General features: G+C 39.5%; 1 protein-coding gene across 2 annotated transcripts in view; it reads right to left on the reverse strand.

Moving 5' to 3' along the window:
* The window catches only part of AGBL1 (AGBL carboxypeptidase 1), a 698,527-nt gene that overhangs the window by 214,947 nt on the left and 467,556 nt on the right, over positions 1 to 16,024 (reverse strand). For both annotated transcript variants that reach the window (XM_053581727.1, XM_053581726.1), the window contains exon 22: positions 7,894 to 8,057. In XM_053581727.1, the coding sequence (XP_053437702.1) occupies positions 7,894 to 8,057 (164 nt within the window). The remainder of the gene's footprint in view (positions 1 to 7,893; positions 8,058 to 16,024) is intronic.

A 16,024-nucleotide genomic window follows, 5' to 3' on the forward strand; every position in this document is an offset into this window, starting at 1 on the left:
TAAAAAACACAAGCCATCCATTTGCTGTCTGCAAGAAACACACCTGGCTTCAAAAGACAAATTAAAGCTCTGAGTCAAGGGTTGGAAGACCATTTTTCAGGCAAATGGAATTCAGAAGAAAAGAGGAGTTGCAATCTTATTTTCAGATACATGTGGATTTAAAGCAACTAAAGTCAAAAAAGACAAAGATGGTCGCTTTATATTGGTCAAGGGAAAACTACAACAAGAAGACATTTCAATTCTAAATATTTATGCACCCAATTTAAATGCTCCCAGATTCTTGAAGCAGACCTTACTCAGTCTGAGCAATATGATATCTGATAATACCATCATAACAGGGGACTTTAACACACCTCTTACAGAGCTGGACAGATCCTCTAAACAGAAATTAAACAAAGATGTAAGAGATTTAAATGAGACCCTAGAACAACTATGCTTGATAGACGTATATAGAACACTCCACCCCAAAGATAAAGAATATACATTCTTCTCATCACCCCATGGAACAGTCTCCAAAATTGATCATATCCTGGGACACAAAACAAATATCAACAGAATCAAAAGAATTGAAATTTTACCTTGTATCTTTTCAGACCATAAGGCACTAAAGGTGGAACTCAACTCTAACAAAAATGCTCGACCCCACCCAAAGGCATGGAAATTAAACAATCTTCTGTTGAATAACAGATGGGTGAAGGAAGAAATAAAACAGGAAATCATTAACTTCCTTGAGCATAACAACAATGAAGACACAAGCTACCAAAACCTGTGGGATACTGCAAAAGCAGTTTTGAGAGGAAAATTCATTGCTTTAGATGCCTACATTCGAAAAACAGAAAGAGAGCACATCAACAATCTCACAAGAGACCTTATGGAATTGGAAAAAGAAGAACAATCTAAGCCTAAACTCAGTAGAAGAAAAGAAATATCCAAAATCAAATCAGAGATCAATGAAATTGAAAACAAAAGAATCATTCAGAAAATTAATGAAACAAGGAGTTGGTTTTTTGAAAAAATAAATAAAATAGATAAACCATTGGCCAGACTAACTAGAAATAGAAAAGTAAAATCTCTAATAACCTCAATCAGAAATGATAAAGGGGAAATAACAACTGATCCCACAGAGATACAAGAGATCATCTCTGAATACTACCAGAAACTCTATGCCCAGAAATTTGACAATGTGAAGGAAATGGATCAATATTTGGAATCACACCCTCTCCCTAGACTTAGCCAGGAAGAAATAGACCTCCTGAACAGACCAATTTCAAGCACTGAGATCAAAGAAACAATAAAAAAGCTTCCAACTAAAAAATGCCCTGGTCCAGATGGCTTCACTCCAGAATTCTATCAAACCTTCAAGGAAAAGCTTATTCCTGTACTGCAGAAATTATTCCAAAAAACTGAGGAAGAAGGAATCTTCCCCAACACATTCTATGAAGCAAACATCACCCTGATACCAAAACCAGGAAAACACCCAAGCAAAAAGGAGAATTTCAGACCAATCTCACTCATGAATATAGATGGAAAAATTCTCAACAAAATCCTAGCCAATAGATTACAGCTTATCATCAAAAAAGTCATTCATCATGATCAAGTAGGCTTCATCCCAGGGATGCAAGGCTGGTTTAACATACGCAAGTCCATAAACGTTATCCACCATATTAACAGAGGCAAAAATAAAGATCATATGATCCTCTCAATAGATGCAGAAAAAACATTTGATAAAATCCAGTATCCTTTTCTAATTAGAAAACTGAAGAGTATAGGCATAGGTGGCACATTTCTAAAACTGATTGAAGCTATCTATGACAAACCCACAGCCAATATTTTACTGAATGGAGTAAAACTGAAAGCTTTTCCTCTTAGAACTGGAACCAGACAAGGTTGTCCTCTGTCACCTTTACTATTCAACATAGTGCTGGAAGTTCTAGCCAATACAATTAGGCAAGACAAGGAAATAAATGGAATCCAACTGGGAGCAGAGGAGGTCAAACTCTCCCTCTTTGCTGACGACATGATCTTATACTTAGAGAACCCCAAAGACTCAACCACAAGACTCCTAGAAGTCATCAAACAATACAGTAATGTTTCAGGATATAAAATCAATGTCCACAAGTCAGTAGCCTTTGTATACACCAATAACAGTCAAGATGAGAAGCTAATTAAGGACACAACTCCCTTCACCATAGTTTCAAAGAAAATGAAATACCTAGGAATATACCTAACGAAGGAGGTGAAGGACCTCTATAAAGAAAACTATGAAATCCTCAGAAAGGAAATAGCAGAGGATATTAACAAATGGAAGAACATACCATGCTCATGGATGGGAAGAATTAACATTGTTAAAATGTCTATACTTCTCAAAGCAATCTACCTATTCAATGCCATTCCTATCAAAGTACCTACATCGTACTTTCAAGATTTGGAAAAAATGATTCTGCGTTTTGTATGGAACCGGAAAAAACCCCGTATAGCTAAGGCAGTTCTTAGTAACAAAAATAAAGCTGGGGGCATCAGCATACCAGATTTTAGTCTGTACTACAAAGCCATAGTGGTCAAGACAGCATGGTACTGGCACAAAAATAGAGACATAGACACTTGGAATCGAATTGAACACCAAGAAATGAAACTAACATCTTACAACCACCTAATCTTTGATAAACCAAACAAGAACTTACCTTGGGGGAAAGACTCCCTATTCAATAAATGGTGTTGGGAGAACTGGATGTCTACATGTAAAAGACTGAAACTGGACCCACACCTTTCCCCACTCACAAAAATTGATTCAAGATGGATAAAGGACTTAAACTTAAGGCATGAAACAATAAAAATCCTCAAAGAAAGCATAGGAAAAACACTGGAAGATATTGGCCTGGGGGAAGACTTCATGAAGAAGACTGCCATGGCAATTGCAACAACAACAAAAATAAACAAATGGGACTTCATTAAACTGAAAAGCTTCTGTACAGCTAAGGAGACAATAACCAAAGCAAAGAGACAACCCACACAATTGGAAAGGATATTTGCATATTTTCAATCAGACAAAAGCTTGATAACCAGGATCTATAGAGAACTCAAATTAATCCACATGAAAAAAGCCAACAATCCCTTATATCAATGGGCAAGAGACATGAATAGAACTTTCTCTAAAGACGACAGACGAATGGCTAACAAACACATGAAAAAATGTTCATCATCTCTATATATTAGAGAAATGCAAATCAAAACAACCCTGAGATATCATCTAACCCCAGTGAGAATGGCCCACATCACAAAATCTCAAAACTGCAGATGCTGGCGTGGATGTGGAGACAAGGGAACACTTTTACACTGCTGGTGGGACTGCAAACTAGTACAACCTTTCTGGAAGGAAGTATGGAGAAACCTCAAAGCACTCAACCTAGACCTCCCATTCGATCCTGCAATCCCATTACTGGGCATCTACCCAGAAGGAAAAAAATCCTTTTATCATAAGGACACTTGTACTAGACTGTTTATTGCAGCTCAATTTACCGTTGCCAAAATGTGGAAACAGCCTAAATGCCCACCAACCCAGGAATGGATTAACAAGCTGTGGTATATGTATACCATGGAATACTATTCAGCCATTAAAAAAAATGGAGACTTTACATCTTTCGTATTAACCTGGATGGACGTGGAAGACATTATTCTTAGTAAAGCATCACAAAAATGGAGAAGCATGAATCCTATGTACTCAATCTTGATATGAGGACAATTAATGACAATTAAGGTTATGGGGGGGAAGCAGAAAGAGGGATGGAGGGAGGAGGGTGGGGCCTTAGTGTGTGTCACACTTTATGGGGGCAAGACATGATTGCAAGAGGGACTTCACCTAACAATTGCAATCAGTGTAACTGGCTTATTGTACCCTCAATGAATCCCCAACAATAAAAAAAAAAAAAAGGAAAAAAATAATAATAAATAAATAAATAAATAAAGTTGAAACTAAATTTACCAGAAAAAGCATTACTAATGGAATAAATGGTCAAAATACCCTGCCAGGAAATTTATAACAAAGAAATATTCATGATATAGAAGTATTTTTATCTATATCAGAAGAGATCAGATTATAAATTAAAACATACTCCATTTTCACCTAAAAATGGCTAAGATTTTAATATAAAAACAATCAGGAACTTTAAAGATATAAGAAAGGGCAATATATATGTATTGAGATTATATGTCTGTTTATTCATAAATGAAAAAGTAATCTAGGAACAGATGTACATTGTGTGGCTGTCAGAAAGTATCCAGCCGTCATCCAAAGCTGTTTTTCATATATGACTACATTACTCTCTAAACAACCCTTGTATATCATATTCTTGAGAGCTGCTAGGAGAGTGGGTGTTAAGTGTTCTCACCACAAAGAAACCATAACTATGTGAGATGCTGCAAATGTGAATTAGCTAGAGTTGACCTCTCCACGTCTCCTTTCAAGTTGTCAGGTTTACAAAACAAACACAGACAATTTCGTCCATTTAAAAAACAAATGAATTAATTAATTAAAACAAGGACAAGAAAAGAAAAACAGAATCTAGAATCTAGGATATTTCAACCAAATGTTGTCAGTGGTTATCTGCACGATTAGGTGGGGTAGGGGTGCTTCCGTGTGTTTTCCAGATTTTTTTTTCTCATTCAGAAAAACAAAACTGTTATTTTATAAATAAAAAAAAGAAGAAGAAAGGAAAACAAAAGAAAATCAAACATCTTTCTAATTATTAAAAATTATTAAATTATTTTTCTAAGGTCTATGTAACATTTTTTTTAATTATTTTTTAGTGTTGCCCCCACAAACCAGAGAGCAGAGTGGACCTGTCTTGAGGAACCCAGGCTACAGCGACAGGGGCACAGCCCCGGCGGACACACCCCACGCTGAGCCTCTGCAGGGGCGCAGCCCCAGACTCCGAGCTCTCTTGTTATTAATGAAGGAACAACCGGGACCGGGGAGCTCAGCTGCAAAGAGCAAGAGGCAGTGGAGGACACAAATCGGGAGGAACAGCGGCTGACTCGGCAAAACTGTTAAATGACTTTGCAAAAGACCTGTCACAACGGATAAACGGCCTCCGGAAGAAGCGGCTGAGCCCTCCTGCGGTGCACACACAATTATTTCCAGGGATAATACTGAGAGGAAGGAGAGAAGGAAGGAGAAAAAAGCAAAAGTCGCCTTCACGGATCCGCAGACATTTCTTAAAGGAGCAAAGGGGAAGGTGGGAACTGTGTGAGGAAACTCACAACGTCGCCAGTGCCTGCTTCATTCCAAGCGTCAGCCGCTGGATAAACATCCACCTTCATGGCTTTTCCTCCGCTTATGAAAGACGCTAAGTTGCTCTGTGGCTGTTGACTACACTCTAATTGTTTTTATGATAAATGAGGCATGAAACCTATGGTCAAAAAACACGCTGTCCGCAGTGTTCAGCCACGCTGCGTCTTCCAAGTAGATCACTCCCAGGGGTGAGTGCTGCCTGTGGGCCGTAGGAAAGCGTGCGATACCACACCCTTGCATTTCTGTGGGGCAGACCTTTGGAGAAGAGCCCCCACCCCTTTTTTATTCCTTCAGTGTAACAAAAAAGCATCCTTCTGAAGAAAGCTCTGTTATACTGGAGGAAGAGGCCAGAGAGGAGGGTGACAGAGATCTCTTTAAGTCATATGGAGTTGTGATGACAAACAATAGTTATACATCTTGTATTATAATAAAAACCCTGGTGCTAGCAAATTTCTAGGATTCTCTCTGCTGCTTATTAAAGCTCAGAATTAACCCTATTCATCAGAAACTAATCAAATGGTACTCAAACAGCCTGTTGCTGGTTTCAATTCCATAGATTTTATTTTATTAATTTTCTCTCTCTCTCATATCTTCATGATTACAACTTTATTGGTTAGAATATTTGGAGATCAGGAAATTTTCAGGGTAATATTCCTCTCAACCATGGAAACTGCAGGACCTTTGAACAGGAACCACAATCTGTTGTGATCAGCTGTCATAGTGAATAGGAAAGTATACTGTGATACAAATATCGGGGTGAAATTGGCAATCGCCCCCCTCCTTTCCTCTGTCAAACTCTACACCTACTGAGTTTCATTCAAATCTATCCAAAACACACATATTAATCACATCCCATGTTGAGGTGTCCACCCAATGAAAGGTCAGAAGTCATGGGAGGATCTCTAGCATCAGTACCCTTGGACAGATTACAACTGAAAAATTAACAGTTGGTTGTGTAGGGTGACATGGCATGGGGCGAACAGAGGCAGGTAATACTATGATCTCCTTATTATAACTTCCATAGCAGCCATTGTATTTGAAGTTTGACACCAAATTCTTTAGACTTGAATTAGAAAAGGAGTTTCTTTGATAGATTTCTTCTTGTTCCAGTTTACAGGCAACTAATCCTTGATGCATTGGATCAAACAGACGAGCACAATCAATTTGGGGAAAGCAAGCAATGCCAGCTCTGCTCAATCTTTCCTCAATGAACAAGGTGGGGGAGGGGGAAAGAAAATTCAGGCATGCCAATGCCCAAAATAGCTTAGCAAAGGAAAAGACAGATTGAAATATATATCCTGGCAGGTGGAAGTGCTCACTGTCAGAGGGAGAGTCTACAAACAGCACAATGATGCCAGGCTCACTGATCCTGGGGTGTTGAGGTGATCTGAAGGGAGCAGGGGCAGAAGAAAGTGGTTATGATGTCAAAACAAAAGAAATCAGAAGCAGTTTCCCTATGGAGGAAAGAGGTCTGGCTATATTTAAGTCTCGAATGGTCTATGATATACAGGCAGTGCAATGAGCAAGTTAATTATTGCATTTAGATAATTAAGTCTCAAAAACCCAGGCCCTTCCCAAACAGTCCTAAAGTACCTGCTAGATCTTTCTAGGCTTGACTGGGCATTTGGTGAGAAGTCAAGGTGGAACAGCAGCCTAACAGTGGCAGGAGAAAAGTTAATGAAAAGGAGCTAGAAACAAAATGGCCCCAGTATTAATGGCCTTCTCCCTGCCGGTGGGCATGAAGTGCATGCTGGGATGCCTCCTCACCTCATGGGCCAGCAGACACAGCCAGCACCTCCCCACTCAGCTTCGTGCCCCACCCGCCATTGCTCAGAGTGTGGGCAATGACTTAGCCTCCTTCGACTCCTTGGAGCCCACTTGATCCTCTCTTCTCTCACAGACCCATTATTTCCTCCCTTCTTGCCCTCTGAATTTGTGTATGTGGAGTCTAAAATGTTTGCCTACAGGGAGAGACATCAAAAGGGCTCATTTGAATAATGGTTCTCCCTCACTTGACTCCTAAATGCTCCTCACAATCTCAGAAATCCAGCCTTTCCCTGCCAGGGCTGAGTCAGGTCCTCTGAGTCAAAGCATTAGTTATCTTCATGAGGTTCCCCTTATCTTCTGAGAAGGAGTGTTGTTGTTTGAGAATGGGAAGATAAAAACATTTCTTCTCCCTGAGACCCTAGATATGAGCAGTGAGCCTGTCCTTTTTTGCTGAAGCATGGCTCAAAAATGTTATCTATACACATATAAATGCCTAACTGGCAAATATAAGAACATGTAGGGTGTGCATGCATGTCACTAAGCTGTATCTTCTTTATCATAATTAAATGTATTATTAATACTCATTTATAAATTCATGTGCTTTATATCTGCATGTCTGTGTATAAGCAGACAGCATTCTCCTTGTCTTCAGTAGGAAGTGAGGATGTCCTGGTCTGCTTACTGATGGAGCTAACTGCAGTCACCTTCATTTGGCAGCTCTTCCATACTTTTTCCTCTGTAAAGACCCCTAGGTCCACTTGACTTCCATTTTACTGAGATAACTCAGCAATTGGAACGCAAAGGTGCAACTTCCTCTTACCCGCCTGTGAGCATCTTACCGCTGCAGGTGGTGGTCCAGAGCCTCTTCCTCATCATTCAGCAAAGCCGCAGCGTGAGTCAGGAGCTGATGGCTGCAGCTTGCAGATTTGAGTTCCAAAATGAGGAGGCCCAAGCAGAACATGGCTCCCATCTCCTCCAGTTCCCGGGTACCAAACTGCAGACCCTGCCGGTTAAACAAAGCATCACAGTGACCCCAGGTAATGGGTTCTGAGTGATGACAATCTAAGATTGAGAAGAGGAACTCCTAGACCCATGCTTGTCACAGACCTGAGACTTATTAGTGTTTATCATTCACTGCCCCACGTGTTTTGGCACGTGCTTTGTGGATTGGTGTTTCTCAGTCTGTGTTACATGGAAACATAGGGTTCCCTAGAAGTCCTTCCTGGGCAACAATGAGCTGGGAGGGATAAAAAAGGGCAGGGGGTATGGAGGGAAATCTGGGAGTCCGTTCTCTCTCCCCATGGTCAAAGCAGCAACACTACTATCTGTGTGTTTAGAAGCATTTCACCTCTGAAATTGAAGTTTATAAACAATGTCACTAAAAAGATACATTTCTTCTTCCTGAATTTATTAGCCAATGGAGGAGAGTGGGGGAAATCCTTCGTATATAAATATTAAAACTAAAACACACACACAAAATTCATTTATAAACACCTGTTCATCTGTGCTGAGATAACACTAAGAAAACAAAACTCATGACATGCCCCCCGCAGTACAATCTATGATATAACAGATGAAAACAGAATTAACAAGATTTCATTGATCATGACTACATGCCACATACTGTTCTGAGCTCTTTCATATGCATTAACTCAGTGGATCCTTCTCAGAGCCCTCTGTGGTAAACAGTGTTATTTTCTCCATCCCACGTTGTAAACTTTGAAGGCAGTCTTTGTCGATTGGTTTTAATGCACTTTCCCTCACTTATAACTTGTATTCACTTACCAATCAGGGACCAAAAATTGGTCAATTTTTGGTTTGAGAACTTTTTTTAGGCTACACTATGCATTTAAAGTCTAATCCCAAAACTGCTTAAAGGAGAGTTGTATCTAAAAGCTATGAATGAAGACGTTGCCATTTTTTTCCTGTTCCCCTAAAAGCCTTTGCCACAACCATCTCATAAGCTGAGTTCATCCCTTTGCAAATTGTGGTTTTACTAATTCATTGACTGCAGTGTTCATCTCTGGAGGTCCTGGCTTTGTGTGGTGATCACCAGTCAATTCTCAAACCTTGTTGAAACTCTACCTTTTGGTCACCAAACCCAAGGTATAAGTGGATAGAGATGCATGTCTTCCCACAAGGGCCTACAGCAGCGTCTGTCGAAATTGAGCTCTTCTGATAAAATGAGGCATCATGGAATATCCTCTGTTAATAGGCACAAAGAGAAGATAGGAAGACAATGAACCTATAAAACAATATTGCAGTGAAAAGGGGGTCACTTCAAAGGTACTAAACAAATGTCTTCTTAGGAAATAGATTTGCTGCTGGAATGGGGAAAATCTGGACAATTTCTTATTTATATATTCAGAAAGAAACAAGAATCTATTGCACCAGTGAAACTGTATCCAAAGCTATGAAAAGGGAATAATAAGAGATTAGAAGTGACTGCACTGTTGAGATCGAAAATACAATCTCTAAATTAAAAGCCAAAATGGAGAAAGTTAACAGACTGTTAAATGCGGGAAATCAAATCCATTACATAGAAGACAACTTCAAGAAATTTTCCAATATCTCAAGGGAAAATAGATAAAAATGGATAGAAAGTGTTATATGTAAGAGCCTCAAGAAGACAAACTAAGGGAAGGGGAAGCAGTAACTGCAAAGCACACAGAGATAAGAAAAGGTTTTGTAATTTCTTTTAAAATATTAGCATGACCTTACTACCAAAACTGATTATAGCACACAAATAGGGCAGCAAGGCAATCTCGTTCATTGTTAGATGGATGAATGGATAGATAGATAGATAGATATAAATATGTCTATATTTGCAGGTCAGAGGAAAAGTTGCTTATAGAATTGTGTGCCAGTGGTGTCACTGGGAATCTACTAACACTGAAGTCAACATACCAGAAGATCAAGGGGCAGAACAGGAAAAAAGCAGGAACCTCTGTATGGATACATTCATTTCTGACACAAGCCATCACGTACAAGCCCACTAGGACCTGAGAGGGGCTCCTGACATGATGTGGCTGAGCACAGGCCCAAGGGCCCAGATTGCTGGGGTTCCATCCCCACTGCTTTCACTTCTAGTTGTATGATTTGGGGGAAGTCCTTTGATCTCCTTGGTTTTCACATCTGTATTATGGAAATAACAAACATAACAATCATAATAATTCCTAATTCGTAGAGCTGCTAAGATAATTTCAGTAAACTAATGTATATATGAAAATTTAGATCTGTGCTTGTTATATTGTATATTACTTAAATATTTATTATTATCAATAGCAATAGCAAATGCTTATGTAAAACCAATAGTTAAAATCACACAAGGACTGTAACACAGTTCTTGTTCAAAGTCTGGCCAAACCTATGATCTGTTCTCATCACCGTTTTTACCATTATTAGACAAGTTCCAGACAATTCAATAAGATAAGAAAAAATGAGTCATACATATTAGAAAGGAAGAAATTACATTATCATTATTTGAAGACAAATTATATACTAAAACAAACCAAAGAAATCAAGTGAAACTCAAAAGCTATTAGATACAAGGCAACTATTAAGTAAGCAGACAGGTAAATTAAATATACAAAAATCAATTTTCTTTCTATAAACCAGCAAAATAAATTATTAAGTATAATAAAAATTCCACTCACAATAGCAACCAAAGTATAAAATATCTGAGAATGAAATTAATAATAAATATCCCAAGGGTTATGTAATAAATCCTAGGACTTTGCCAAGAGATAACAAGAAAAATTTAAATAAATACTGGGAAAGCAAGGTCCAGTACCATGCAACATCAATTTTCTTCACATTAATGTATAAAAGCATAGGAAATCAAAACACCAGTGGGGCTTTTCAAACATTGAAAATGAATTCCTCTTTCAAAGACTACGTGGTAAGACTATCCCAGAATAAAAAGTAAAGGAAATATATATTAACAGGGGTTTTCCCTTACAGATATGGAAAAGCAGCTATATACAACAATTAAATGTTATAGCATTGATGTAAAGCGTGGCAGTCAGATCAAAGACCACTATCAAAAGCCGAAACGACCTGAAAATATGTAAAAGTTTGCATTTGATAAAGGCGCCTTTCGGGCACCAGAAAATGAACTATGATGAGGATAAGGCAAAAGCAATAGGCTAATATTTGAGGGAAAGCTCTTACCACACATGTAAAAAGTATTTCATTTTGATTAAAAAGTTAAATGTTCAAAAAGTTGAATGATGCAAAAGAAAAAAGTATAAATTCATATGTTCTATCATTTCCAACGTAGGAGACATTCTTTCAATTCAAATTGAGAAGGGAAGAAAGCATATAAGAAAACATGAATGATTGAAGAAATAAAACTTGAATGTCTCTGAATAACCTGAAATATCACAAACTAAACTAAAATGGACATAACAGGATCAGCATAATTGCAATGAAGAAGATAATTAACTTGCTTTTAATTGTTTTAGTTTTTTAATTATTTCAAAATATCACGGAGGTACAGATGTTTTTGGTTACATTTATTGGTTTGGTAATGCTGAGTCAGGGAGCTCCGCGATGGTGTTAACTGTACCCGTGAGGTATCTTTTCTCCCATTCTCTCCTCCCTTCTCCTATCACCTTGATTTCCACTGGGCTTTAGTCCCTTTTGTGCACACGAGTCCTCGTTAATTAGTTCCAGTTTAACAGCAAGTACAGGACGTGTTTATTTTTTCCTTCTTGAGATACTTAGAATAATGATCTCCAGTGCCAACCAACTCATTGCTTTTGGTAGCTCTGCCCCGCAGGCCTGAGCCCCAGCACCTTTCTGAGAGGAACCACCACGCCTTGCAGGGGTCGATTTCTAGACAGATCTTACCCCTTCTTGTTCTATTCTACAGCTTCTTCCTGTGGAATTTCTGGTAGTTTCTGGCATTTTCCCTCACAGTTACACCTGAGATACTTTTTTTCTTTTTTTCCAACTATAAACTTTTTCTTCTTTCTGAGATAATTTGGCAACCAATGTCTCTAGTCAACCATCTTGTCTCTAGCAAAAAATTAACTTGTTTGAATATAAAATGCAAATTAAAATAACAATGAAATAGCATGGAGTTTTGTTTTGTTTGTTGAGAAATAGTCTCTTCACTCTGTTGTCCTGGCTGAAGTACAGTGGCATCAGCATAGCTTCCTCAACATCAAATTCCTGGACTGAAGCCATCCTCCTGCCTCAGCCTCTCACGTGGGTGGGACTACTGTCACACACTACCACACTTGCTAATTTTTCTATATTTTGTACAGGCAGGATTCCATTCTTGCTCAGGCTGGTCTTGAACTCCTGGCCTCAAGCAATCCTCTCACCTCAGCCTCCCAGAATAATAGGGTTCCAGGCATGAGCCACTGCACTCTGATGACAATGGCATGATTTATTTCTCAATTTGGGCTTCCTCATCCCTTAGATCGTAACACTCTGATGGAAAAGGGCTGGAAATGCACTGTCATATTCTGTCACTGGCGGAAGTACATATCATTGCAGAGCTTCCAAAGGACTATCTGGAAAAGTATTTCACAAACCTTAAGAATGTTTAAGCTCTGGGAGCTAACAATTCCAATTTCAGAAATTAAACTTAAGAAAATAATCATAAGGTGAGCAACAAAGAAAATCCTCAATGCGCACCAATTTATTACCAGTCAAATAAACTTGAATATATTCATACCACAGAAAATTAACATCATGATGTATTTTGAACAGATAGCACCATAGGGATATAGTCATAATATATTGGTAAAGTGCAATATGCTGGCTACAGTACATTGATGTATCCTTCCTGATACATCAGTTTTACTGAAAATATTTAAAATGATATATAAGCACTAAAACGGTAATAGTGGTTGGAAATTCATGATGAGATTGCATAGTCTGAATATGTTCCTTGTACATTTTCCTTATTTTTTATGCATCAACATATGTAATTGTTTTTTGTCATTCATTATGTCCTCAAGTAATGCAAGTAAGCCTGAAGTATTGTATCTAAATTAATGTTATTTTATATGCTATGTGATTTGAAATTTATAAATAAAATCAGATTTAAAATTAACTTTTACAAATTATTTTAAAAATTAAATAATTTAAATATTTGATAATGACAACAGACAAGGGAACAAGCTGGTTAGTCCTATCTAGTTTTGTAAGTCCCTGCTGTTTCTTGGGATCCCCTAAATGCCCATCCCCTAAATGTCACTTCCTCTGGGTCACTAGACCTACCTATTTTCTTTTGAGAGTAAACTTACTGCAACTTAAGATCTAGTAAAGAACAGCATGAGATATCTTTAATGCAGAAACATTCTCAGAAGCCTTATAAGGGGCTAGTGTGAGACACAGAGGGTGACTGTAGAGTTCTGAACAGGTTTGAAGAAGTGCTGCACTTGAATGAATGTGTACATCCCTTGCCCAGCAGAGAAGTTAAAACTGAGTCAATCGTGCTATGCAGATCTGGGAACTCTAATAGGTGGCAGAGAAGAAAGTGAGAGGGCCAGGGACGGGCTCCGCGGCTTCTCCACTATCGACCCCATCAAATGGAGTAGAATGTTGTCACGCTGAGGACCAAATCAATCACTAAGCACATGAGTGTCTCTGGCAGACTCCATCTGATGTGCTGTTCTGTATAAAGCCCCCCATGTCCCTCCTTTCAGCCCAGGCTTCCTAATCCATTATTGACAACTGTTTCCTTAAGAACTGCAAAAAAGCCCGTTAGAGTCACTGGAACGTCAGGACTTACTCAAGGTGTGGGGTGATCTTCAAGTATGTCCCTTGTTTCTATGCTGGGCCTTCCTCTGGGTTTCTTATGGGTGAACTTGCCCCAATACCATGAAGGACCACCACAGACAGGCAGGCCCTCTGTGCTTGCCTGCCCAGGTTTTCCTAGAGCTCTTCAGACAAGTGTAAACGTGAATCAGGGATTGTAGCATTAGACAGCCTAGGCCTTGAGCAAGCTTTAATCTCTGTTTCATAGATACCTAAACTGCTGATGCCTTATTGTGCAAGCTTATATAGTGAAGTATCCATACAACCAGGGTAACACAACTAGTCCCCTGACTCTCTAAGTGTCCATTTCAATACAGGAGGATTTCAACTTGACAAAGTTGCTTTTTTAAGATCTGGAGGCCAGCCTTTCTTATAGGCTATGCACCCCCTTAGTCCTACCTTCCCAGACTCCTTATTCCCTTCCTTGAGCCTCCATAGGAAATTCAATATGGCACCAAGGACACTTACAAACCCAATCTTGGGCAATAATAAATTGCCTCCTTCCTCCTCACTATTCCACCCTCTATGCCCTAAACTTACCTTCTCTGCACTTTGATCCTTTATCTCTACCCCAAGGCCATCCTGGATGAGGACTAACAGGAATAATCTCTCTAACCCTGGGTCTACATGGTTCCCCCAGACCCTAATTTTGAACTTTCCTTCTGGTATCACTTAATGAGGGAGGAGACAGGAGAGTGCTGCTGTCCCCATGGTACTCATGAGTTACCCTCATTATTTCTAAAAACTCATCTGAAACGGAAAATGATAAATTAGGACAGAAGCTGGCCACAGCAATAGAGCTGAGTTTTGCTTAGCTGTGTTCTAATCCTTTAGTTTCGGAATCTCAGTAAGGTCCAGGGGGACCATGGAAGAAGAGCAGGAGAGAATAGGGGAATGGAGGGGTGGATGTGGGCTTCACTTGGTGGGCATGAGTGGTGGCTAGTAACACACAGATGTGGAAGTCTTTTGATAAGGTAGCAATTGATACAGCCATGCTGATGCACTCCTAACACTTACTCAGACCTCCACGCCCCATAGCAGCCCATCCAAGTGTACGCATTCTCCTTGGCAGACGGGGGTGATAAAACACAAATCCAAACTATTTTCAAAAAGATAAAATAACATTAACAAGAAACTACAGTTCCTGACTCTTCCATACATAAGGTGTCTACCAGGAGAGTGGTCCACTGGGCTTGCCTTCCCTGGCCGGTCACTGCAGTTTCTGCTGGGTGAGACGACCATAATAGTCAAGTCCAGCACTTCTCAAAGTGCGGTCCACCGCACAATACTCAAGTCCAACACTTCTCAAAGGGCAGTCTACAGCAGGGTGCTGTGGCTCACCTATAATCCCAGCACTCTGGGAGGCTGAGACGGGAAGATTGCTTGAGCTCAGGAGGTGAAGACCAACCTGAGCAACAGCAAGTTGCTGTCTCTACTAAAAATAGAAAAGCTGGCTCAATGCCCGTAGCTTAGTGGTTATGGAGCTGGCCACATACACTGAGGCAGGTGGGTTCGAACCCAGCTGGGGCCTGCTAAACAACAATGACAACTGCAACAAAAAATAGCCAGACGTTGTGGTGGGCACCTGTAGTCCCAGCTACTTGGGAGGCTGAGGCAAGAGAATCACTTAAGCCCAAGAGTTTGAGGTTGCTGTGAGCTGTGATGCCATGGCACTCTACCAAGGGCAACATAGTGAGACTCTGTCTCAAAAAAAAGAAAGAAAGAAAAGCTATATAGGTGTTGTGGCTGGTGCCTGTAGTCCCAGCTACTCTAGAAGCTGAGGCAGGAGGATCACTTGAGTCCAGAGTCTGAGGTTGCTGTGAGCTGCGCTGACACCACAGCACTCTAGCTCAGACAACAGAGTAAGTCTCTGTCTCAGGAAAAAAAAAAAAAAAAAAGAAAAGAAAAGAAAATGTGGTCTACAGATTAGCATTTGCCTATGACATGTTTTTAAACTTTTATCTGTGATAAAATAAGAGGCCTGAGCTAGAATATAAATCAATCATAAAACTAAACACATGTTTTTAGTTCAGCTGATTTTATCAATGAAGAAAGCATTGTAATCATGTTCATTTATATTCTGGTACAAATTCCTTATGTCATCACAGCAGCCACCAGGTCAACAGTTCATGGACCAGCTATATCAAGTAATATTGCTCCAAACTCTCCTGGCCAACAAGGCCTCTGCTTCAA

Source organism: Nycticebus coucang, chromosome 2, assembly GCF_027406575.1.
Source record: "Nycticebus coucang isolate mNycCou1 chromosome 2, mNycCou1.pri, whole genome shotgun sequence".
NCBI lineage: Eukaryota > Metazoa > Chordata > Mammalia > Primates > Lorisidae > Nycticebus > Nycticebus coucang.